Source organism: Sturnira hondurensis, unplaced genomic scaffold (assembly GCF_014824575.4).
Source record: "Sturnira hondurensis isolate 20B ecotype Veracruz unplaced genomic scaffold, ASM1482457v3 Scaffold0002840, whole genome shotgun sequence".
NCBI lineage: Eukaryota > Metazoa > Chordata > Mammalia > Chiroptera > Phyllostomidae > Sturnira > Sturnira hondurensis.
In genome coordinates this window covers 1,601,273-1,628,836 of record NW_028075471.1, presented here as the reverse complement: position 1 = coordinate 1,628,836, position 27,564 = coordinate 1,601,273, and the positions used below count along the sequence as shown (strand labels likewise).

The 27,564-nt window shown below is 39.8% G+C and overlaps 1 protein-coding gene across 2 annotated transcripts in view; it reads right to left on the bottom strand.

Annotated features, from left to right (window-relative positions):
- Positions 1-27,564, bottom strand: part of CACNA2D3 (calcium voltage-gated channel auxiliary subunit alpha2delta 3) — an 861,794-nt gene that overhangs the window by 240,085 nt on the left and 594,145 nt on the right. Inside the window, exon 14 of one of the 2 annotated variants that reach the window (XM_037040694.1) lies at positions 10,395-10,412. The exons of the other annotated variant lie outside the window; for it this stretch is intronic. Coding sequence (XP_036896589.1) covers positions 10,395-10,412 — 18 coding nt within the window. The remainder of the gene's footprint in view (positions 1-10,394; positions 10,413-27,564) is intronic. 2 annotated transcript variants of the gene reach the window in all.

The following is a 27,564-nucleotide window of genomic DNA, read 5'->3' as shown; positions in this document are numbered from 1 at the left end:
TGCTTGTTTATTAGGGTTGAACATGCTTATTTCAAGAATTCCCTGAAATAATGAAAATGATAATTATCCTGGGCCATGAGGTTTTGGCCAGTATTCATGATGAGCTATGACACATAACTGACCCCTGACCCCCATTGTGGCCGAACATTTATATTTTCACAAACGTGATTTAGCCACCTCTCAAATAGATGACTGAAAACTCAGCCAACTGTTGGAGCTTCAGGGCCCTGAGACAAAGCCTTCCTCTTGTTTAAAGACCCCCTGAAATGCCGCTTCCTCCGTAAAACCTCCCCTAATGAAGTGGAAATGGGAACCAGATGTTCTCCAACTTCACTACAAAGATAATCATATTTACTCTACAACCTAAGATACCATCTAGGACCAAATCTGTGCAAACTGTTAATAGAGCAAAGTCACTGAACACTGCTGGAAGAAAAGCTGGGAGTTCTGTAGAGCTCCAGGGACAGAGCTGGGAACGCGTCCTCTTTTCACCCACACCATTGAGCATGGAGTTGGTACAGAAGAAGTACTCAGCAAATGATCTTGGAATGAGTTTATTCCAACCCCATCCTTTTATTTATTTCATAAATGAGGCCCACAGGGGAAAAGGAGGCACAGAAAATTGGTACCAGAATTCGGACAACACTGAGGCGAGTGCTGTCACTTTCATGGAGTGCAGTCTCTACCTGCTCCATGTGTAGGTTTTGGGAAGCTGCTGCCCACGTGCTGCTGACGGGGCAGAAGGTTCATGACGTCCACTGGTCACAAAGGTAAAGGAAAGGGACTTTTTTAACAGCTTAGTTGAACATTGAGACTTCCTTGGAGAGTAGCACAGAAAGGAGAAAGGATCTACTGCAGCAATCAGACCTGTATTAACATTCCAGAGCAGGTTATTCAAACTGGAGTCATTTTCACCAATCCATCTTTTCATTCACCTGTCCTGCTATCCATCCATCTACCAACCTCTATTTACAAACACAGTCTACTATAACCAGACATTGTTTAGATGTTTTATATTTTTATAACCTTATTTAACCCTGACACAGGCCTTGCAAAGTATCTATGCACATCTTACCGGTGAACAAATTGAAGATAAAGGGCAAAGTACTTTGCTCCTGGTCACAAAAGGTAGCAGGAAGGGATCTGAGCCTTGGCCTACCTGATGCTACAGTCCCCACCCTAATCATGCTGCACTTAGCTCTGTTTGGGGGGGTATGACAAATGTCATGTGTTTATCTTAAGGAGTTTGGAGTGTGGTGAAAAAGGCAACCAAGCAAATTATCCCTAAACTAGGAATATGTCTCAGAGCTCTTGGGAAGTTTCGGTAGAATTATAGACACAAAAAACACCCTACTACAGCACATTCATCAGTTGCAATTAATCTCCTAAGAAACATTCTAGTCTTGGGGAGAGAAGTTCATTAGCTTCTTTGAAATCCACTTACTGCTCAACCCAACTGTAACATCATCTACCTCTCCATTTGAATTACCTAAACAATATAGAAAAATATTTCTATGTTATCCCATGATAGAGCATCATGGCTTTAGTACTCAAACAACTGGCTTTGGAAAGCAGTTGGGGTGGTAGTAACTGTAATTGCCAATACTAAAGGAAGTTGGGAAGGAAATTGTTGGGGAGGAAGAGGGTCAGTGGAGAAGGGACAGATGCTTTGGAAGCACCTAGACTCCAACTGATCTAATGTGTGTGCCGGAACTGGGCAAACTTAGATGGGTCCAATCCAAGCACACAGGGCTCATGATTCAGCAAGCGGTTCAGGTTAATCAGTCACTTCTGGAAAAAGAAAAATCCATACCGTGGCATCAGTCCTTTGTCTGACATTTTTCTACCTCTTGAAAATAAGTTGGGTTTTTTTCAAAATCCTCTAGTTAATCTGAAGAGATAAACATCTAACTTTGTCTTTGAACTTCTTAGTAGTACCGCTATACACAATTGTTCAACTGCTCCCATTTACCCCAGAGGGTCATTTTGGTCAAATCCTCTGGCATGAGTTGTCTGTAAGCTCACATAGAACCATCACTCCAGTCCTCACAGAATTGGGCTACATCTGAGTCTGCAGTAAATATATACCCATTAATTGGGGGTATGACCAGCAAATAATGAGCCTGAAAAAAGGATCAGGCACTGAACCAGGCCAAAAAATATGTGCATAAGTTTAATAAAGAAAACTGAAAAGGCACTTGCTTCATTAAAATGACCAATTTTCCAATCTTAATGTGCAGGGAAAATGCAGGTAGATTAATTCTGCCAATGAAAATTAAAATTGTTTGTATCCAAAAAATTATACCGAAAAAATAAAGAAAGGAAAGGCTATTTTCTTGTGTCTATTTTCTCTTGAGTAGCTCATAGTGCTTACCTGCTCCATCTGCCACCAAAAATAAATAAATCAATAAAAGCCCCTACTGTGAGGACCTATAAACCCAAATGAAAATCACTGATGGTGATTGAAACTGATTTGTTATAAACCTGACTTGAATGTATATTTTGATATGTACTTGATTTTCAAATTTGTTGTTGAATTGTACTGACTCTGATTAGCCCTGTGTTGGAATGGTGTTCTTCATTGTGTGTTGTCTGTCTCTTTCTCTCTCTTCCGAACTAATGAAAATATAGTAATAAAATCATTAAAAATGTATTTTTGACTCAGGATCACATGTCATGAGTTGTGTAATTCTTTACTTCATTAAGGCATTCTATGCAGTTGTCCTTTAAGTAATGCTCCCTTCTAGGGTTGACCAGAAAAATGCAGACACATATCTGCTTTTTTTTCTGACAACATATCTATTGAAGAATACAGCCATCCATGTCTGATTTCAAGGTCACCTTTGGGTCAGTAAGAATGACCTGTGGAATTGCCTCCAGAAGCAAGGCAATCGAAACATTGGGTGTCCTGTGCTGTCTTCTTCAAGACTGCCCCCAGGCTTAAGATGGGTGGTGCTGGCATTTAATGTCGTACTAGTCATTTGGACTTTTTTGAAATCACTCCTCTCAATCCTCTGCCTTTCTTCCCTTATAAAAGGGAAAAGGATGTATATGTTTATTTTAACATATAAGAACAACTGTAATGAAAATATTTTTTAAAATTCCATATATTTTCTTCAGATATTTCTTTGGCTTTGAAAAGAAAGGGCAATTTCATTTTAGCAATGTAATGAGTAGAGTTTGTATTGTTTTAACACCTGAAGAGAATCATATATTTCGGTCGTGTTTGATTTAACTTATTAGTAAAAAACATCCACATGTCTTAAACAAATGAGAATATTTGAAAGAAGACTTTGAATTCCTAAGCTGCTAAAAATTAAGCCTTGGGCTATCAAGCACTGAGAGAGTAGGGCTTTTAAAATCAATTCTTGGTTTTTGTCTTTAAAATATCTAGTCCTTTTAGTTTTTAAAGAATACCAGATTATATCAGTGTTTTCAAACCATTTCTGCTTTATTTTTTTAACACATTTATCTCTATTGAGCATAGTATAAGGCTATCAGCATTACTGCTTCTAGCTGAACACTGAGTGGGTGGGCCCTGGCAAGCCCTGCTCACATTGTTCCCAGGAGAGTCCTATAAGCGGGGTGTTTTTACCCCATAAGGAAAATGAGAAAATAAGGGCTAGGTGTGACAGCATCCTGGGCCCAAGGTTACTTGGGAAAGCTGGCAGGGCTGGGCCACATGTCCACCTCCAGCAAACCCTGAAAGTGGCCTCAGACCATTGGGCTCTCCAGATTCTGCCATGAGAGAGGAGTAGCTCCCTTCTGTCACGTGAGCACGGCACGGAGCACTGGGCTGTGCAGTAACAGCATTCTCCAAATGCAGCTTGGGCAATTGCATTCTCACCAGCTCCAATCTTCTCACTTTCTAAGCCCAAGTTGCCTTTCCTTCCAGCCAGCCCTTCACTGAGGTGTGAGTAGGACAGGTACCCCCTTCAGCTGAGATGTGGCTGGGTTAACGGCCCCAGAGTTTAAGCATGTACCTCCCATTCCCTGGATTTACCAGACTTGAATCAGTGTTGCTCTAAGCATCTGACATGGTCAAGGCCTTTGACTAAAGGCCAAAAAATGACCTCTCTTTCTGGCAGGAAATAAAGATTTTTGATAACAAATGTACTTTGAAAACTTGTCCCATGCAAGACAACCCATCATCATTTATACACTGTATCCTTATGATTAGAGCCCCAAATCACTGTGTGTTTTCACAACTGAGTTTGGGGTTGCTACTTCTTCATTAGTTTCTGGGGAGAACTTGGCTTAGCAAACAATTAGTCTATCCCATCTAATATATTTATGAGTAATATGTTTAGTTCATTATCATTATAAATACAGTTATAAAATAACACATGCTCACTTACAGGATATGAAAAGTACAGAAATCTATTAAGAAGTAAATGAAATAAATACTTGTTCTCTTACCAGTACAGAGCATCTACTATTAAACAGGCCTATACATTTCTTTCTAATATTGTCTGTGCATCTGTTTGTATGTTTGCACCCACACACAGCATATAGTACATAAAATGTTACATTCTGATTTTTAAACCATTTTATTTTCTTATATTATTAAATCTCCTTTAGGCTCATAATTTTGTAATTGCTTCCTAATATTATGTCTTTTGGAGCTTTGGTAATGTTTGCAATCACTTTCCTATCACTGGGTATTTTGGCTCTTCTTTTCCTTATTATAAATACAATTTTAAGTCACTAACCAACTTAGGCTAACTTCTCCAAAGGGAATTATTGGGTCAGAGCATTCGAGTGCTTTGTTCTTGAACATTCAAGTGTAAATGTTCTTGATCAAGTACTAGCAGTTTTCCTGAAGATTTTTTACCAATGTTCATTCTTAACAGTGGAAACCTAAAGAAAAACTTTTATATTTCCATAATGAAATTGAATCCCTGTTATTTCTTGCTATTTTCTGCATTGCAAAATAGTACATAAATGTTAAAAAAGGTCAAATATATATATTTTTACATATATATATATACCTTTGACATATATATATATAGTAAAAGTTGAACATTTTAAAATATATACAAGTAAACACACATTACCAGGTTGTTTAAAGTTAAATTATTTCTTTTAAATAAGAAACGCAAACAGCACCCTGCCTCCACACACAGCTCCTGGTTCCTGATCCGCCCACGGGGGCTTCAGCTGAACCCTGTACACTGCCCTGCAGACCATCACCCTATCAGGAAGCCATGCACTGTGAACCGGATGGTCTTGCATTCATTTATTTATGGTCTCAGAGTTGGACAGGGCTATACAGCCAAGATTCACACGGGTACGAAGCTTGCAAAGTTCCCCTCCTTCCTCAACAGCAGAGCAGCTGGTCTGGATATCACAGGCACACTCATACAGAATCATAATCAAGAACAAAATATCTGGTTCTCCAATCATCATTATGGCTGAGCAATATGCTGTACTCCAATTTCCACAGAGTCCATCACACTGGCCATGGGAAGATGTGAATTGACTAGACTTACTCTGGTTTCTATTTCTCATGTCTTATTCATAAAATAGATCCACTGAGGGTAGCCCACTATGCTACTACCCTCTTTTAGACTCTGAGTAGTCAAGCTTAACAGCCCCAGCTTCAGATGCATATAAAACATGCCTGTATATGTTCCTATAAAACAGTACATGATAAGGAGGAAAATAGGATTCTCGAAACAAGATATAATAGTTCACACACAAAACAAGTAAGGTTAGAAAACAAATGAGTCATAAACCAGAACCAAATGCAAACCGTTATCACCTCAGTTTTGCACTTCATTTACATCAATTTAGCTGCTTCTAGAACTGTAATAAAACACTAAAATCACTAGACCTACAGTTCCACGAAAACAGCAGCTTTGCAAACTTTCAATTTTCTATTTTCGGTGACAGTTAATTCAACATTTCAAAGTATGGAAGTTAAATGAGGCAAAGAATGATAAATACCACCTCATAATTGCTGAAATTTGATTACACTGAGATAAGAGCAGGCCAAATTCTGCTTGTAAAAGTTTGTACCTAAAGAACAAGGCAAGGAGAGAGAGGGAGAGAGAAGGAAAAAGGGAGAGGGAGGGGGAGGGGGGAGGGAGAGAATGGGAAAAATGTAAAAAAGACGAGAAAACTTTAGATAAATGAATGCTTCCAGTTATTCCTCAAATAATAATATATCAAGGAAACAAAGGAATGGATTCAAGATCCCATTTGCACTTAGGGGTGGAAATAAGACAGTTTCATCCTGAAAGAAAACATAAAAATTGACTTCCGTTTAAGAAGCTAATTTATGCACTCTTGAGTCCTCACACGAGTTCAGCAGCACAGAATATCACAGCAGGAGTAGAACAACAGATCTTGAACCCTGCTGTGTTTGTTCAAGAATGCAAGTCAAGCTATTCCTAACAGGAAACCAAACAGGCAGCGGGGCTATTAAGCAGGGAGGCTTAGGCCACACCGAGGCCCTGAGTGCATCAAGTGCTGTTCCAAACAGGATTAGAGGTGTGGTTTTCTTTAACTACGGTTTGACAAAAAACACTAGGCCCGCTCAAAAATCTCAGGTTGGTATTAACCTATGTAAGACATACAGCACCTTCAAAACCTCCAGGAAACGGTCTCTGACAAACTCCAGAGGCCTGTGAAGGCAGCACAACACGAAGGCAAGGGGATACCAGTGCGTGGACAAGTTCGCCCACATAAACACCCGAAGAGTATTTTTGCCTTTCAGTATTCAAGGACGCGCTCTCCAGCAATTAAGTTAATCGCACAGTGAACAATGGATGTTTAGTTTCTAAAGACAGAACCTACTCAAATGAATAGGCAGCTTGAAAAATGGACCTTTGTGGGTTTTTTTCCACAGATGGCTATTGAACATGCATTTGAAATGGCTTTGGGTACTTCTATGTTATTGTAAAATGGGATCTCCCAGATATTTTTGTTGAAGTCAAGAAATACCATGTAAGAAAAAAAGGCAAATCTTTCTCACATATAGACGTCTCTTCACTATTGAATTCAAGGACAATCAATACACTAGTGAAGGTAGTTTAATTTCCACCACGAAGAACAGATCTGTGATGACTTGAAGGCATTGGATCTTCATTGCCATGTGCTTCTATGTTTGGTGAAAATATTTAACATTGATGTGGTATAACAACACTGGGGTTATATCAAGGGGCAAAATTATTACAGTCTAGACATTACCTTGGAGATGCTTAAGAATCACAGGAGAAAGCAAAACAAGCTATTTTTCCCCAAACTGTTCTGCAAAATAGTCATAAAGGGCTAGGAGATGAGTTTTGTAAGACCCTCAAAATATCAGAATCATGAAAACCATAATTTATAGACAACAGTCATTATGACCACTTGTAGCAGAGGGACAAGAGGGATAGCCAAATGGGACATTTTTAATTATATATCAGCAGAGAGATTAAAATAAGCATGTTTATAGAGACACGACTCTTTAAAATATTTACAGAGAAAACAGTTGCAGATGATACAAAGACACAGCACAAAGCAGACACCATATGGTCCAATGTATGCACTCATGACTTCATGTGAAAATCAGGCCAAAGATGTAACAGCTGGAGATGCCTCCCTTTTACCCCCAAAACAACAAACTCTTGGGTTTGGAAGGGCCTCATTGACATCATGTCCATGGATGGGTGAAATCTATGCCTAATTTCAAAAACTTTGGGAAGAAATCTCTCAAAATGATTGTCTCTCCAAGCCTTTGTTTTGTTTAGGTGTCAGACCCAATCTGCACTTCTTTCTGATGTATCTAAAGGGAGCGGTCAGGTAATACACAGAGTTTCTAATGAGATAGGAGGAGTACCACACACCTCTGGCCTCTTTTCTCATCTCCTGATCACTCATTAGACTTAAGTCAGAGCCACACACTGTGCAGAGGTCCCAGACCACCACACCACATAAGATTGTTGTCTTGAGCATCAGGGGCGAGGAAGAGAATGGTCAGAGAAACTAAATTTTTCGAGTGTCCAGCATATGCCAGCGCTGTGCTAGGCACAAGTGAGAGAAATAACTCTCATAACAAAACTGGAAACCTACCCTCTCATTCTTGTTAAATAAGCAACAATCCTAAGGCTTCAAGAGATTACGTAACTTGCTCCTGGTCACCAATGGATGAAGACAGGAAAGGGGCCCACCACATTCCTTTATTGGTCAAGTGCAAGACAACATAGTTGAGGGAAACTGATGCTTGTGAGAACCTCATCCTTCCAATAAAAGACTCTGCAGTGTCCCTCAGTGTACTGGGGAGAGAAAGGGGAGGTGTGAGAGGCAAGGATGCTCATAAGTGACCAACGGAGACTGGGGTCCCTGTAGGAGGAGGTCTTCAATTTGCAGAGTGCCTCTCCTCAACTACATTCACCTGCCGGCCCAGAACCCAGAGGTTTATATTTAGACTCCTCCAAAGAGCTGAATTGCTCGGCAACTACCCAGAGTTCTAAAACCATTTCATGTGGGGCTCTTAATAATTAATATTATTTCAATAGAGAGAAGACAGATTGTAGGCATGGTGAGAAATGAGAGGCAGAGCTATCTCTTGTTACATAGGGAGCTGCAAAACAAGGGTTCAACCTCTTGTTTTGTGGTTCAACATCTTTTGGAGACAGGGAAACCATTGTGGAATCTTCTTCAATTCTGAACTTTCTATTATCACAGTAACACACTTCCCTTAGCAGGGCATGGGGTGTGAGTCAGTGTAGGATGGCAGAAGAAAAGGGTTCAGTGGGCTAAGGGCCATTGAAGAATCACAGATCCCAGGAACATTTGTTTTTACCATAGTCTGAGTTGGTTTGCTTTGAACTTTGTTTTAAAATTCCATGGCTGATGGCACCTCGAGTTTGTGAGGAGTCTTCTACAACAGGATGCTTTTGTATATGATCAGTGGAAATTTTACGAAACAAATGCCAGTAAGTTGAGGCCAGTCCATTTTTAGGCAATGAATTTGTTAAGTCTCTTTACAGAGAAATTTCAAATGTGGCCAATTAAGAAAGCGTGACCTATCTAAGATGCTGAGCCTTCCAGATAATCTGGACTTCTGACCATATATTTATCCTGGAAGCTATTGCTCTACTCAAATATGTTAACTTTTAATGAAGTGTTCAGTCGTTTTGTGATGGCACCGAAGTGTAATCAAACATTACCACGAGCCAAGTCACACACTAGCATGCCTCGCCTTGTTTAAATATTGCAAATGTATCTGAGTAATTGTGTAATGATTTCTAGGCCTCTGGTTGTCCATATGGTCTGAACAGACTGTCTTTTGTAGAGCAGTTGTGCGATGTCTTTCAACAAGGAGAAGCCAAATTATCTCTGCTCCAAACTAGAGAGTCTGGGAGGTACTGCTGCAATTTCAGAGTGGCACCCTACCTCAACTGCTGAATAAAAAACCATCCCTTGCCTGGTCACCAGACACAGAAAGCACTGTGTCTTCGGGAAATCTTGCATATGTTTGGGAAATACACAAGTGAAATGCAGCAGGCATCACATGCCTTGTTTTCTACCATAACTGTCCTTAGGGTACAACGACATGCCATGGGAACAACACAGCAAAGCCAGCACCACAGCCATATGGAATCTTTCTGGACAGAACATTCTAGATGGGGGAATCAGATCATCTCAGACAGACAACGAGGACCAGTGAAAGGGTGTGGCCATTGGCAAGAACTCTGCTCTCATGCTGTCTGGGTGGTATGGGTGACGAGACAAGAGAAGGAGCTGTTAATTTTCCAATTAATAAAACCCAAGGGGAGTTTTCAGAGATTTGGCTTCAGAGCCCAGAATTTTTTTTTTAAGATTTTATTTATTTATTTATCTTTAGAGGGGAAGGAGAGAGGGAGAGAAACATCACTGTATGGTTGCCTTTCGTGCGTCCCCTGCTGGGAGTTGGCCTGCAGGGAACTGGCCTGCAACCCAGGCATGTGCCCTGACTGGGAATTGAACTGCGATCCTCTGGTTCACAGGCCTGTGCTCAATCCACTGAGCTACACCAGCCAGGGCCTCAGAGCCCAGAATTTAAACTTGGTCTTTGGGTCTCTCTAGGAAAGTATCCTAGGGAAGATCTTGAATGTTCTTTGAAGGAATGTGTTGTCAAACTTACCCTTGACCTATTATTTGAGAATTCTTAGCAAAATGCTTGGGCATAGATTTTCCCCAAACCACTGGCCAATATAGGGTTCTTGGGTGGAACTAACTTGGCAGGGAGACAGTGGACAGCTGACTCTGTGGGCCTTTCTGCACCTGTCCAACTCCAGGCTTCTGAAGTTGTAAGAGGAAAACCATTTCACTGGTCGTGAACAGGGCTGAATGCACAAGGCCGTGGAGACATGCATAACTCATGAGCTCTGGGGATGACTGGAAAGTGATGGAAAACAGTTTACCTTTTGCGCCTGAGGGAGCTGAAAAATAAATAGAAAACAAAAAAGAAAAAAGCAATCATTATATAAGAAGTTAAGATTAAATGTAAAACTTTGTTCATCTACTATTGGCAAAGGAAAAGACCACAGCTGAGAGAAAAAAAGGAAAATAAAATTAAAGCCGAGTCATTTCCCAAAATAAAACTTCAGGGTTGATTATGTCACCTGCTGTCTGAATCTGTAGTATCAACAGATAATGTGAGAGCATACACTGGGGAATCACTATGCCCAGGCAGTTTGGTAACCTCCTGCACAGCTGGACCTGAGGTTCTGCGCAATAGCCCAAAACACACTCTTCCAAGACCCAATTCCTCCTTCCTGCATACTAACAGTTCCCAATGGAGGAGGGCTGTCTGAACACACTTGGGATTAAGCAAGGGGAAGAAGCAAGAGCTATTTGTCTCTAGCGGTTAGAGACCAGGGCTTAGTATTACCCTGCCCATCTGTCGATGGTACCAAAGTTGAGAAACCTGATGCACATATAGGTGAGACCATTAGAAATAGGCTATGCTTTTAAAGTCCATTTTTCTTGCTTCGTAGCACATTCACTGTTCTCTTTTATTGGTGGTTAAGGAAGCATGCACAAGAATTTGCGCATTGGAAGTAAAGCTGATATTCTAAGAACAACAAAAAGGCAGTCAGTCAACCCATAAAATAAGACATAATAGCTTTCCCAATGGCACAGGCAGGGAACTGACCTTACGGATGTGTGCAAAAAGATGAACACTCACAGATGTATCTGTCTGTTTTTCTGCATTGGGACTATTAGGCTGCGGTTTAACCACACAGTATTTGTGACTGCCATTACAGCATGCGGTATTTTAAAAAGCACATTTTTTAAAATCTGGAGTGGGGTTAACATTATCCATAGATAAATACCAAATCTAGGAATTACTTCACTTTCAAGATGTACTTCTCATCTTAGAGATTACCATCTATTGGTTGTGAACTTGTCATCAGGCACTGTGTTAAGCCCTTTATTTGAATTATCAAGAATACCTCAAATATTAGGTACTCTTATTATCCCCATTTGACAGATGAAAAAGTAAAATGGAAATTAGAAGCTAAGTAATTATATAATGTCCCATAGATAACAAATTGAAAAGCTAGGTTGCCTGACTTTAAAACATACACATTCAACTCAACTCTTACATTAATAAAGACTTGAAACAACTACAAACACTTGAAAATTGTGACCAGAGACTTTCTGTCTCTAGGGTTTAGAACATAAGAAACAGTGTAAGATGCAAAGCAACTAGACTAGACATTCTAGGGTCCCCGTTTGGATATCCTTCCTTTCCCATTCTTTTGACCCTGGAAAAATGCTCTCTCTCCCTCTGCACTAAGACCAGGGCTTTCTTGAACGTACCCTAAGGCTCTGACCATGTGTATGGAGCCCAGCAAATGGCAGAAGGGACAAACCCATGCCAATAAGGTGTCTGAGACCTCAGAGACTTTTGCAGAACCACCTGAAGGATTTCCACGGGGGGAAAACCTCAACCTCTCCAACACCCATTTTCCAACTTTTATCCTGGAAGGTCTCTCAGTTTAAGAAAACAGGAATACAAGCATGCCTTTCTGATCTTTTTCTCCCAGTTAAGGCTGCCATTATTCAACAAGGAAGTTCACAAGTTTCTCCAGGGCTGCTGAAGAGGTCAGAAAAAAAAATGTATCAAGAACTGAGAAATTGAGCCTAAAATGAGGAATCACTTAAAGAAAAGTCTCTTAAATATTAAACACCTTTTCACACAACAGAAAAGAAACCTTGGAGATGTGAACATTAGGGGGATGATAAATGTGGGCTTCCCTAGGAAAGCATTTGTGTTGAATCACAGCTTATGTCATACAGAATGCACGGCGGGGGGTGGGGTGGTGAGAATTAAAAATGTTTGATGAACTGTAAAATAAATACCAAAGTTAAGTCCTATACAAACGGCCAGACTTCACAGGCCTCTTTGAAGAGAGAGCTGACCTTTCTCTCTTGCTCTCTTTCTGGAAGTTTTATCTGAGGGGAGCAAAAACACCACTTTTTGACTCACCCAGTTAAGCACATGAGAAGAAATCTTGGGAAGGAAAATGAAAGACTAGGCCTTTGTGGTGATGTCCTCAGTTTAAGGCTGCCCTCAAACTTTCCACAAAACATGTATTTTCCTCATGAAATAACTCAGGAGAACAAAGAATGACTTTCCTATCGGAGCTTTTAAATAACACAAATTATAGCTTGCAATGCCCTAAACAGGTTGGACCCCAGAAAAGGAGCCCCAGGATAGAACATAACAAATTTAGATTGGATCACTGGCAGCCACAGATGCTACTGCTTAGGAATCGGCTCTCTGGAGGACATGTCATTCACTCAACATTCACAAACAGTGTGCAGAGTCCCCGCTGGGAGCCAGACCAGCTGGACGGTGGGTCTACCTTTACCTCTGGCGGGAGTCTTGAGGCACATGCCTTCCAGCCTTTGGCCAAGGTGCTTATCTGTCAAAAGGGGTGGTGGAGGGAAGGCTGGGAAATGGGACAGGTCTTGGACAGCCAGTGGGTTTTGCCTTGAGAGCCAAGTCTGGCTGATTAGCAATGGCTGTCTGGAAGGCCATGTTGAGAAGGATTCTGAAGTTATGTCTGAATTTTGCTAGAAAGAATGTCATAAGCAATTAGCAGTGTCTGTTGTGAGCTGAAAAATAAGAGAGCAAAAACATATTCCTGGACACAATGATCTATAAAGGTCTTATCACACTTTTTCTTTGTTGTTCTGAGCACAACTATGATGTTTATATAATTTGTTTGATTGTGTGTCCATCCTACAAGGTCACAAGCTCCATAAGGGCACGAGGAGGGTACTATCCCCGTACATACTGTAAGTCTCTATGAAGTTCTCCAAGCTGTGCCTGTGACCAGTGCTCACCTGTTAAAGAAGGTACCTTCTTCCTAGGGTAGACCTAGGGTGGATGCCAGAGAAAGATAATGAAGTAACTGCCTTGAACCCATATCCCACCCCACCCCCACACACATGTTGGTAACCCAAGAAGATGACTTTCAACAGAAAAATAAATCTCTCTACCAGGAGAATAGATATGAAATTCTCAGACTCCGGTGTGCTTAGCATGGGTTTCTGTATTTGTACAGATTAGCTCACTGACCCATGGATGTGCATAAAACCAGCCAGCAAACTTCCCATCATCCTGTGGCCACCTTGTTTGGCATCGTCCACTGAACTTCACCTCTCTGGCTCTGTTTCCTCACTCACGGTGAAAGGTCTGCACAGGTGACTTCCAAGACAAAAATGCTCCCAGACTGGATGATTCTACACCCAACTCTATACATCCTCTAGTCACTTTCTAAAAGGAAAGGTAAAGAAGGGAGTAAGTCATGGTGTGCTGCGTGCTTGACATTAACACCTAGAGAAAAACTGGGTGCAGAATGCAACCATGGGGCAACTCCTATTCAAACATGGGAAGGCTGAGGATGTGTCATTCAAGAGAGGAGGAAGAAGAATAAAGTGATGAAGGTGAAGGTGGTAGTGGTAATAAAAATGGCCACTCTTTAGTGAACATCCTCAGTGGACCAGGTACTTGGTTAAATGCTTTACTGTCTTGAGCAATGCTGGCACTCAGAGTGGACATCTTGGTTAAATATTAGTGTCACCCTCGATTTATAAATGGTGAATTGATCATATATTTGATACTTGAGCAACATGGGCTTGAACTACATAAGTCCACTTATTCATGAATGTTTTCAAATAAATACTCTGTTAATTTTTATTCCTCATGATTTTCTTTATAACATTTTCTTTTCTCTAGCTCACTTTATTGTGAGTACAATATATAATACATATAGCATGTACATAATAAAATATGTGTTACTTGACTGTTTATGTTATTGGTGAGGCTCTGCGCACTATTAGGAGGGTCCAAAGTTATACGTAGATTTTTGACTGTGCAGGTGTGTGTGTGTGTGTGTGGGGGGGGGNTTTTGACTGTGCAGGTGTGTGTGTGTGTGGGGGGGGGGGGGGGGGGGCGTGGTCCTGATGTTGGCACCCAGGACTCCTGCATTGTTCAATAGTCAACTGTATTTAGAATGGCTAAGTACAAGTTCACCCAGCCAGGAAGTGCTTGAGCTAAGGGTCAAAGTCAAGTCTCTCTGCAGCCTATTTTTGTTTTAACTCTCAGGAGCAAGATACTGCTTCTCATGAATATCAAGGGTGCCAGCACCAACCTAGGCTCCTGAAGGGTTTGGGGAACCTCTCAGGCCATTCCGTCTGGGCACCCTCCATGTGAGAAAGGTGCAGTAAGTAATCCTGGCATCTGTTATTTGTGGGAGAGTCTAGATGGAGGACAAGGAGTCCAGCTTATTATGTCTCTCAGCATGTGACATGTGATGCACGTATGACCTAGCCCAAATATTTACCACCTCCTCTCCTGTCACACACATTGACACTTGCTCTCTCCTCCTCCTTGACCTCTCCCTCCACCCTTCCTCCTTTGTCTAGAAAACACTTCCACGTCTTTGGTCAGTTCTTACTGTCACAGAGAAGCCTTGTCTGACCTTGAATATCATAGGCCCTCATTATACCATGCACACCCTATTCATAGCATAGTTACTGGTGGTTGCAATAACTGACATTCTGCTCTTTTTCATAATAGAATCCTAACTTTTAGCCAGGCTCAGAAGCATGACCCTATCAGAGCTGAGTATGGCTGATCCAGATGTAGCCAATGAGATATCCATGGATAGGGCTTTTCCAGATAGCGTCATTAAAAGGACTCCATCCATCCTGCTGCCAGGAAGGGAGATAGAATGGCTGGTGCCCCAGCAGTTATTCTGGACCATGAGGTTATTGTGAGGATGGAAACCATACACTAGGGTGTTGAGGACAGTAGAAGTGATGGGCAATTATAATAGCTATCATGTGCTATCCACCATTCTAAGTACTTTACCTATATTTATTGAAAACTCACAAAAATCTTATTAGGAAAGTTCTATTATTATGCCAGTTTTGCAGATGATACAACTGCAAGGTCACACATCCAGAGCAACAAAGACAGGATCTGAGAAAGGGAATTAGTGAAAAAGCTATTAAATAATCTAGATGAGAGATGATGTAAAACTGGATCAAGGTGCTGGTGGGGGAGGTGGTAGGCAATGGCCTGACCCTGGGTCTATTTGAGAGTAGAGATGATGGACTGAGTGACAACTGAGAGAAGGAGAGATATCAAGTGCGTGTCCAAGGTATTTGGCCCAAGTTAACTTACTGAGAAGAGAAAGACTATGGGAGAAGCATATAATGAAGGAAAAATACACAAAGTTCAGTTTTGTCTAAAATTGGCAATTTTAAGGTGTCTCTGAGACTTTCAGGCAGAGGTATTGGGTGGGCCATGTGGTCACTGTCAGTGGGAAGACAAGGCCACCTAGGAAGTGGAGGGGCTGCATGGTGGGCCGTGAGAGGAGCTGTGAGCAGGAGAACAGAGTGTACTCTGAGTCCCTGACACTAAGTCAGGTGTCTCAAAAAGAGACAGTGCCTCCACCAAGGGAAAGGAATACTTTGTTTTAACTTTCCTCATACACTTAGTTTCTCTCTCAGAGTTCTACGCAGAGCCGTGGGGACAACTGAGGGGACACTCACCCGTTGCTCTTACTCAGCCAAGTTCCAGAATTGAGTGGACTATTTTTCAAAAATAAAACTCCAATTAAAGATCTATTGATCAAAACAACACATTTCACTATAAAATATGTAAAGACCAAATAGGAAACAAAGTAGTTTCTTGCCAACTTAGTTTTAAAAAAAGCCTGGCCTACATATGTTTATTCCATTTGTAAAACTGGCCCCTTGCCTCAGGCCTTATGAATGAGCAATACATCCATGCTTGCTGCAAAGGTTCTTTGTGTTCATTTTTTTCCTTGTGCATGTTTGCATTTATAATCTTCCATTCTTCTTCATTAAGCCATGTGGGTAAATATCCCCACTCCTCTATATATCAGAGGCAGTTCTGTTAATTGGCTCAAACTCCAAAAACTATGCCAAGCAGGAGAAGGTCTCTGACGAGATGGGATTTGGATACATAGGCTCTGTCCTCCATCCACCCACTCCTGACACCCCACGCCAGCCACCATCATCGCCCATCTGTCTCCTCGCTTTCATCCCCACCGCCAGTCCTTTCTCTCTACTGCATCCAGATTGATCTAAAGATACAGACCTGGCACTTTGCCTGCCCTATTGTCCAAGCCTCGCTTGCTTGCCTCAAAGCCTTCGTGCAGCAATCTCTGATTGACTGATTCTCTGTCCCTTGTCCATGTCAATCCCATGACGCCCCCCCTCCCCCCGCCACACTGATTCCTGTCCATCAGTCAGATTTCAGCTCTGATGATGCCTCCTCTGATTGGAGGCCCTACATCAACAACCCAAGTGTTTCTCTATGACATCACCTTATTTATTCCTGCCTTAGCATTCATTGCATTTTATAATCTTCTTATTTACTTAGTTGTTACCTCTCCCCCTAAGAACTTAAATCCATCCAGGGGCCATACCCATTTTATTCATTGTTTCCTCACCAGGAACTAGAGATGTACTCTATCTGGTCCCTGGTAAGAATTTACCATATTTTTTGGACCATAAGACACACCTAGGTTTCAGAGAAGGAAAATAGGGAAAAAATTTTGAAGCAAAAAATGTAGCAAAATATTTAATAACATAAATAACACAATATTTCACCAATGTATATGTAAACAGAACTCAACAGCAGCATTAACAACCATTATTCCTCCCGAATTTGAGGGGAAAAAGTGAGCCTTATAGTCCAAAAAATATGGCAGCCCATATTTGTTGAAGCAGGGGAGAGAAATGGAAAGGGGGAAAAAAAAGAAAAAGAAAGAAAGATGAATGAAAGAAGGAGGAAGTCAGAAAGAAAAGAAAGAGCCTTAAAAAAGAAAGGGAGAAAAGAAAAAGGATGTAGGAAAAAAAGAAGGAAGGGAAAGGAAGAAAGGAAAGAAGGCCAGTAAGCAGGAGTAAAGGAATGAAGGAAGGAGGGAGGGCCTTGGAGTCTGGTGAGCCAGGTTGCAAATCCTACCTTTACCACTCCCAGGCTGTGAGCGTTTAGGCAACAAAATAATACTATCTCATGGGATTAATGCAAGCATTAAGTTAAATACATGTTCGGAATCTACTAGAGCTGTTGGCTCTACCAGCTCTAATTGGTAGAACTGCTTTTACCCTCTGGTTTCTGCTTTTACCCACTGACCTTGTAACCTTGAGTTTTCAGAGTTGGCCCCAACTGCAGGGCACGTGAAAGTTTATACTAACAACCAGCTACCACATGGCCCATAGATGAGCCACAGACTGGGATCACAATCCCCTACAATGGGGCATCGCTTCTTCACAGTGGCTTTTGTGAAGCAGTGATAAGAACTGAATAAGCCACATTTGGCAGTGTGTGACTCTCACAGTGGACATGTTTCTCTTTGCTCTCATCATCAACCCCTTTCTTTTGTAGTAGTTCCCATGCTCTGGGCAAGTTCTGCTCCAAGCCGCGTGATGTAGACAGTACCCAGGCCTAAGTCAATCCCCTCATCACTCTTCCCTAGCCATAACAATTAGCTTAGAGTGGACATGTGACCTAACCTAACCTAAGCCAAAACTTACAACGCTCTCACCATTTTTTCCTTTTCCCTTTCCTCTCTAAACTGCAATCTGTACTGCTGGGAACATCGAAAGGAGGCCGAGAGGGAAGCCAACACCAGGGAGACAGGGCAGTGAGATGGCTACAGTTCAATGCCAATGATGTCATGTGAGTCTCATGTCCATCCATGGGACCTAACTTCCAGTCACCTCCAGTTTACTATGGGCCATGGGGGCATCCTGAATCAACTGAGTTTTTCATTATTCCCATAGATATTGCTGCTGGCCAGCTCCAGGGACATGCCATGGCTGTTGATTAAATTTTATTTGTACAAATCAAGGGATTTATCAAAATATTTCTGTACTGTTTGCTCAGACTCAAAATCTCTCAGAAGTAATTTCCTCAAAATATTTCCAATGCAGTGTGTAAAATTTCCTTAAGTATATACAGGGCATCATTTCTCACAAGTCTGGAAGCTATTTTTGGTCTTTATGATGGTATTAGACAAGTCAGGAAACAAAGGGTGTCTCCATGTCATTCTCTTTCCCTGAGAACCTCCTTCTCTGGTCTGTACATGAGTGGCAGTCTACTTTCTTTACTCCATATTCCTTCTCTTTCTCCTTAAGTGCAGACATCCTGTTGCTCATCCCACAACCCATAATTGAGGTGACCATTCAAGTCTCATGGCTCCCATTAGTCCCTTGTCATGGCAGTGCTAATGACAGAGCAAAGACCTGAAGAGGTGGCAGAGACAGAAACTTTGCAGAGTGCAAGAAGAGAACAAACACAGGGTTGGTAAATGAAAATAAATGTAAGTGAATTTTCCACTTTAAAATGATCAAGTCTCCATTAAAATTTTTGCTTCATATCCTATTAGTCCTTCAAAACTTGTTAGAAAGACTCATAGAGAGAATAGTACCTATGTATTCCAGATTGTCTTGCTTTTTCAGTTTGGGTGTTATCTTACCTGACCATAGAAACTGGCTTACCTGATCAGCCAGTTTCAGCCAGTGTCCCACAAGAATTTTTGAAACATGCAATACCAGGGACTCTGACTTCTTTTCCCTTGGATTGTCAAATAAAAAAGTGAAAACAGCCAACACAACAACAGCCATCTGGTGTGAATGAATCAAAATTACACATATTTTATCATATTAGGAAAAATATAATATACGTTTTGGTGAGCCATAAAATTTTAGTAATTAGTTTATATATGCCATGACATGAAAAAGGTTGAAAATCATTGCCATAGACAATTTATTAGTGATTTCTCAACATCTGGTTTGGGGTCTAGATGTAACTTTAACTTATTTTTCCAACGGTTTGTTTAAAAGAATATATATATATATATATATATATATATACACACACACACACACACACACACACACATATATATATATCTCCAGAGAACGAACCCTCTTTGCAACACATAGACTTTTTAAAGTATTCCTTAAAAAAATTTCACAAGCATATTTTTTGTAGAAAATGAGATATAAAAGAAAGACAAAAGTAGACTTTTAAAGTCACCTATGATGCTAATATCCTTTGATGATCATTGGTAACCTCATGTTAAATGACTGCATGGTGTTCAATTATTTAAGTATGTAATAAATTATTTATAGAATTCCTTATTATTAGCTATCTGAGTTGTATTCGCCTTGTCACTAACATGAATGACACTAATAAACACCCTTGTAGTGCAAACGTCCTTGTAATAAACATCCTTATAGCAAAATCATTGCATATATTCTCAACTTTTCAAGAAGTTAAATTTTCATTTAAAGGGAACTGTATATTTTAGTCCAAATGTGCTCAAGAAAAGTTGTTAAAATTTACTCTCTGAGTAGGATTCATCTCACCATCCCTAAGTCAACACTATGTATTATTAATATTATCTTTAAAAGTCTTCCATTAATTTTTTAATAATAGATCATATGGATGGCCTTTTCTGGGATTCAAATAAGTTCAAGACAGAGGGAATACTCAACTTCAAAATTCCTGAACAACCAAAGAGCCAGCTCTGCTGCATGGCTCACTGAAGACTAGCAATCTCGTGGTATTTAGTAGAAAAAAAATGGATTGATAACTAAACATCAGATTTTTCAAACTTAACTTTGGATGAAAAAATCTGGTGTTTTTTGTTGCAGCAGTAGAACCATGCCTGGATAAAAGTAAAAAACATTCATAAATTATTCACTCGATGGCAGATAATTTGGGGGATGCTGGAAAATGTGGATTATTAATGGGCAGGCCAGAACAATTCTCACATTACATACAGCTAAGGACTATCAGCTGGGGGGAAATCATAGGCATGTTGGTCACTATAATGTTCTGAAAATTCTCACAGTAAGAAGTCATTTCTCATCAGACTTGAATTTTGCATTGTATTGGAAAAGTAAGTTTCCAAGTAAATTGTCATTTTTTAACCTTATTTTGAATGGTCATCTTGCTGAAAAATTATCTGGAGTTCTGGCAATGTTGAGTAGTCAGTCCACGGTCTTGCTTATTCCCTGTGAGAACACAGGTTGGTAGAATTAAAGAAAATTGGCAAAGTCCAGATAAAACCACCACAATGATGCATAGGCATTTCTGGCTTGGAAAAACTTTGGCCCACATGGCACCATGGATCAGTTTAGATTAAAGAGAATCTGATAGGGAAGGAAGTTCTACTCTGCAGGACCCATTTTGGAAATATCCAAAGAGGATGCACAGCCGTGCAGGCCCTCTCCTGAACTCCCACCCTACCGGTGTCACTTTTCAATACTGTGACTACTTCCAGTTGGATGCTCTAAGCTCCTGGTTTTAATTAAAACTTAATTTGCAAAAATGTTACATAATTTATGCATGTCAAGCAATTCCTCTGAGACTATGAACTCGGAGCCAACTCAGGGACATATAAGGAGACATTTTACTGAGACGATTGGGGGAGGAAAGGGAGGTAGGAAGAGAAGTACCAACACAGACGCAAAACAGAAAGGTACCGATACTCTCGTTCAGCCTCCCACAACCTGGATCTGCAGCCACCTGGGAGAGACATGGGGCCTTGATGTTGAAAAACAGAGCTCACAAATGGCATGTCATAGACTCAGAGAAACAAACAAAAAAAATCAGCAGTGAAGATGGCCCTCCAAAGGGAGATGTTGAGCCAAATAATTTGAAACCCTCCAAAACAGATAAATGGGTTCCCTCCTCTCCACAAAAAGAGGCATAAAAATCCTCAGAGGAGGGGCAGGGATCAGTGGAAACTCTGCAGAGAGAAGCACTGGCAGGCACCATTGTTTTTTATGTTGTGCTCTCCTTCCACTTGTCTGGCCCAGTGTGAGCAGGCACCAATCTGTTTCTCTACATCAACCTGGATAACACGGTTCACCCTGCCCTGCCATTCCTGAGATCCAGCCCCACCCAATCCATGTACCCTTGCCAGAGACTCTTAAATGGCTCCAGACCCACCACACATAGCTGCCAGCCTTGGCTCCTGTCACAGGTTTTCTCGAGTGGCATAAAGCTCAGCCTGAACATCAGGCAGTCTCAATACACACTGTAGCCTTTCCCAAGGAACCCCAAGTGAGACATAAGCAGCGTCACCCTTGGCTAACACTGTGGCTCCTATTAAGCAGCCCCAAGCCCAGCACAAGGAGCAGTTTTCCTTGGTTCACAAAGTAACCTTTCCAAAGCTACCCCAACCCCAGAATGAGTGGTGGCTAGCATCAGTGCACCCTGAAGCCCCTCCCAAGAGGCTCAACACCTGATATATTTGGCAGCCAGGTTTGACTCACAACCAGAGCCTCACCTAAAAATCTCCAAACTAACATGCCTGACAGAGGATCTCAATGGCAGCAGAAGTCCCCCAGAGTACCTCCCACTCTGTGCCGCCAGCCCCCATCCACCAGATCACCTAAAGCAGTATGTCCTATCCTCATAGCCAGTCAACCTGAGGGTCAGCCCCACCCACTGGAATGCCAACAGTGATTACAGCTCTACCACAACAGGAGGACTCACACAATCCACAAAGGGGACATGCCTGGGGCCCCTGGCTCTAGTGAGCAGGGGAGATTGTGTCACTGGGACTCACAAGATCCCTCCTACAAAAGGCCATTTTTTTCAAGACTGGGAGACATAGTGGACCCATCTAATACATAGAAACAAAACCAGAGAGACAGTCAAAATGAGGAGACAGAGGGACATGTTCCAATGGAAAGGTCAGGACAGAATCCCAGAAAAAGAACTAAACAGAATGGATATAAGGAATCTACCACATAAAGAGTTCAAAGCAATGGTTATAGAAATGCTCAGTGAATTCAGTAGAAGACTAGAGAAATTGAGTGAGAACTTCAACAAAGAGACAGAAAATATAAAAAAGGAACCAATCAAAACTGAAGAATATAATGACTGAAATGAAAAATGTATGACGGGAAATCAGCAGCAGTTGCAGAACAATGGATCAGCAATCTGGAAGACTAGTTAGTAGAAATCAACAAATCAGAACAGCAAAAAGAATGAAAATAAAAGAATAGACTAAGGAACCATTGTAACAACATCAAGTGTACCAACATTCATATCACAGGGGTCCCAGAAGGAAAAGAGAGAGAAAGACACAGAAAACTTATAGGAAAAATAATGGTTATATACAAAATAATGGTTGAAAAATTCTCGAACCTGGTGAAGAAAATAGCTATCCAAATCCAGGAAGGACAGAGTGTTCCAAATGAGATAAATCCAAAGAGGCCCACACCAAGACATGCCATAATAAAAATGCTAAATGTTAAAGACAAAGAGAGAATCTTAAAAGCAACAAGAGAAAAGCAGCTAGTATTACAGGGAACATTGTAATATTATTAGGTGATTTTTCAGCAGAAACTTTGCAGGCCAGCAGAGAATCATACAATGTATTCAGTCATGAAGGGATAAAACCTACAACCAAGAATACTCTAAACAGAAGGGCTGTAATTCAGAATTTAAGGAAGGATAAAGAATTTCTAGCTCTGGCTGGTGTGGCGCAGTGGATCGAGAACTGGCCTGCAAACCAAGGGGTCACTGGTTTGATTCCTAGTCAGGCCACCTCCCTGGGTTGCAGGCCAGGTCCCCAGTATGAGGCACACAAGAGGCAACCACACATTGGTGTTTTTCTCCCTCTTTTTCTCCCATCCTTCCCCTCTATCTAAAATTAAGTAAATAAAATCTTAAGAAAAAGAATTTCTAAGAGAAGCAAAAGCTAGAAGAGTTCATCACCACTAAACTAGTACTACAAAAAAAATTTAAGGGATTTCTTTAAGCAGGAAAAAAGGCCAAAAGTAAAAATAAAATATACGGGGAAATCAACTAATAAAGGCAAATTTTTATTTAATATAGCAGAACAATCAATTAAAAAGTTAGTATGAAGGTTAAAAGACAAAAGTAGTAGGGTCATGTGTAACTACAATAATAAGTTAAAGAATATGCACACATAGATGTAAAATATGTTAAAAACATCAACATGGGATGGGGTCAGTAAAAAACCATAGTGCTTTGGAATGCATTCAAACATGAGTAACCACCAACCTAAAAACAGAGTGCTCTAAACATAGGTTGTAATATATGATTATCATGGTAACCACAAACCAAAAACCTACAAGATACACCGAAAAATAAAAATAGAGAGAAATCTAGGTATATCACTAAACAGTCATCAATGTATAAGAGAATAGAGCAGAAGAAAAAGAAAGAACAGAGAAGACCAAGACAATAAAAAAAGAAATACCTACTAAAACCACCACAAAGCAAAGAATAAAATGGCAAAAGTACATACCTATCAATGATTACTTTAAATGTAAACTGACTACCTTTTCCAAACAAAAGACATAGGGTGAATTGTTACATAAAAAAATAAGATTTGTGCATATGCTGTCTAGAAGAGATTCACTTTTAACTGAAAGAGACACAGACTGAAAGAGATGAAAAAGATATTTCATGCAAACTGAAACAAAAAGAAAGCTGGGGTAAAAATACTTATATCACACAAAATAGACTTTAAAACACGGCTGTAATAAGAAACAAAAAAGGCATTGCATAATAATAAAAAGATCAATTCAACAAGAGGATATAACACTTGTAAACACCAAACATAGGACCATGTAAATACATAAAACAAATATTAGCAAACACAAAGGGAGAACTTTATAGTACAAATAATAGTAGTAGGCACTGTAATACCCCACTCACACAAATGGTTAGATCATTGAAATAGAGAATCAGTAAGGAAACATTGCCCTTAAATGATACACTACATCAGATGGACTTAATAGATATTTATAAAACATTCTAACCAAAAACAACAGAATACATATTGTTGTTAAGTACACAAAGAATATTCTCCAGGATAAACTACATGTTAGGCCATAAAACAGATCTCAATAAATTTAAGAAGACTGAAATCATATCACCCATTGTTTCTGATCATAATGATATGATACTAGAAATCAGTTACAAGAAGGAAACTGTAAAAAAAACAAACCCACAAACATGTAGAGGCTAAACAACATGATACTAAACACTCTATGGGCTAACTATGACATCAAGGAGGAAATAAAAAACTATCTTGAGAAAAAGGAAAATGGAAACACAATGATCTATAATGGATAGATGCATGGATACATATACATACACAAACACACACAAAGATATTACTCAGTCATAAAATAGAATAAAATCTTGCCATATGCAGCAACATAGATGAACCAAGAGAATATTGTGCTAAGTGAAATAAGTCAGACAGAGAAAGACAAATATATGATTTCACTTATATGTGGAACCTCAATAAAACAAATAGAAACAGACTCATAGATACAAAGAATAAAGTGATGGTTGCCAGAGGAAAGGGGATGGAAGGATGGGTGAAAACAGTGAAGGAAAACAATACGTACAAACCTCTAGTTAAAGAAAAATGTCATGGGTAGGTAGTGTACAGCATAGGGAAAACAGTCAATGTTATAATAACTTTGGCAACAGATGCTTACTAGACTTATTGTGGTGATCACATGGTACAGAATATAAATGTCAAATCACTGTGTTGTACACCTGAAACTAATATAATATTGTATGTCAACTTTATTTTAATAAAAAAAACCTCAGAGGAAAACTATAATAAAAACTCAAGAGTCTGCAATGAAACCATTACTTCACTCAACAGATGTCTTCAAGAGAGAATTTTCATATCTGCCAAACTGCTGAGCCACAAAGAAATCTATGTAGCAACTTAACTAAAAATATGGGTCTCCAAGAAAGACAAACAGAAAGACCTCCCCGTCAACGCACATCCTTTGTTAATTGTAAAATGAATGAATCTCTAGTCGCCCTCCATGTCCACAATGGAAAGAGTTTATAAACAACACACAACAGGGAAAAAATTGAAGGGACCAGAAACGAAGGTGAAAACAGATTCCACACACTCACAAAGTGTAGGCCACAAGGTCAGAGCTATATTTTTAGTGGCCAGCAAGTAAGTTACACATTTCAGTATAGATTATCTCTATCTATGTTTCTATAACTCAAAGAGTCAATTTGGTTCTTGTACTTCCTATCTCCTGTGACAAACCTAATGATCTATTAGATAAAAGCTATGTAGTTCTTTCATCAATTAAGCCTGTATTTCATAAGAGTGAACACATCATATAGATGGTCAAGGGTAAAGATGTAAGCTGTGAATGACAGACAATCCTCTGTCAATGTTCTCAATTAGGGGATCCTTCAGGAAACTTCCACCTCTGTGATTCCAGCCTAGAACAAACAGTCTGTGATTCTAGTCTTACAGAAATTCTTGTCTATGAAAAATGTATGAACATTTCCTTCTCTTACATATTGTTTTCACCTTGGTCCATCAGCAAATATACTTTATGTTCACCTGAACAGAAAAAAACTGCCAAAGCCATGTGGTGAATATTAGTGCTCTTTTTTGCAACTAAGAACTGCTCAAGTCAAGGCTTGGATCCTATTTACTAACAGTGAAAGTTTTCACACACTGAGAGTTTACTGTAAGTGAGGTCAGGAGCTAAGGGATCTAAATGCATTCTCAGGAGAAATTCTTATGACAACTCTTGGGGTCAAATATACATATATATATTTGCACATCATATATATATATATATATATATATATATATATATATATATATATATATGTATGGAAAAACTGAGACTGAGTCAAACCTAGTTTATTGACCAAATGGTATAAACAAGTCAAATAATCCATTTAGGAAATTGTTTTTTTCCTAAAAACTTTGAATAATCTATTCACGGATAATGAAGGGAATACAAAGTAAAAATAAAAATAAAGTTGTCTGCTTGCCAGTAGAGTGGGAGAGAAGACTTTGTCCTGGTCCACTCAAGTCTGCTGACACACTGATTTTCATACTACTTCAGACTTATTTTGGTCATGTCTAGAAAAGAGGAGGTCTATTAATATGCTGGGACTGCTGATCTCTCATACTGTACTTTGCACCCCAACCCCCAAATCTGGGGTTTTGGCAATCCTTAAAGCACATTTTGCCAAACACATGTTCCTATAATTTTGAAGTCCATGTGTATTTCCATTGGAATTTTTCTTATGGTCTTGATTAACTTACAATTAAATAATAAAACAGAATAACCTTTCCTCTCTTGGTTAAGGAAGTCAGGTCTTAACAGTGACACTTGAGTCCAAATCTCAAGGAGGCCAATATGCTTCTAAGTTCTCACTTAAGAACTAGAAGAACCTAAATGCCAAGGCCTGAGCTACAAAATGCTACCACTTAAAATGAACATACAAATTAAATACTATGATACAAATTTTTTAAAAAGAGTATTAAAAAGGAGTACCTTGCAATTAAATTGACTTGGTGTGGTATCATCTTAATAAAAATTATCTCAGTGTCATATCCAATAAAGTACCACTGTCTTTAAAACTTCTTATTTAATATAACTTAAGCATTATTCTCTGGTAAAATTAATTTAAATCCAATATATTTTAAATGTTGAATATACATAAATGAACAAATGGAACAACTTAATTAAATAACACTGTAAATAAAACAAATTAATCATTATCATTATCTTATATTTTAAAATTTCTACTTTCATCACTATAGAATAACTAGTATTGGATTAGCCCTCCTAAATAAAACAACTAGACAAATGAACAAAATAAAAAAAGGAAGGCCTTTGCTATTGGTCAAAAAGTAGCGCAGACTTTACTTTCTAAAAGAAGGCAAAAAAATGACCTGAGACTCAGGATCATTCCAATACTCTCTCTGGACTTGTATACAAGACCCTAGATGAGGGCTGGTGTGCCCAACATGGCCTGGTATTTGTGCTGAACTGAGGAGGAATGAATCAACATTGAAGGCTGAGGTGCCTATAATTTGCAAGGTGGAACACCAGAGAGAAAGCTACACACATAAAAAGAACTTCAGATATCTACAGAGAAGTCCTCTTAAATCTTTAATTTAATACTAAAATGAGCATATGTAGGGTGAGACTGCATTACACTGGGTACTGCACAATTACAGGAAG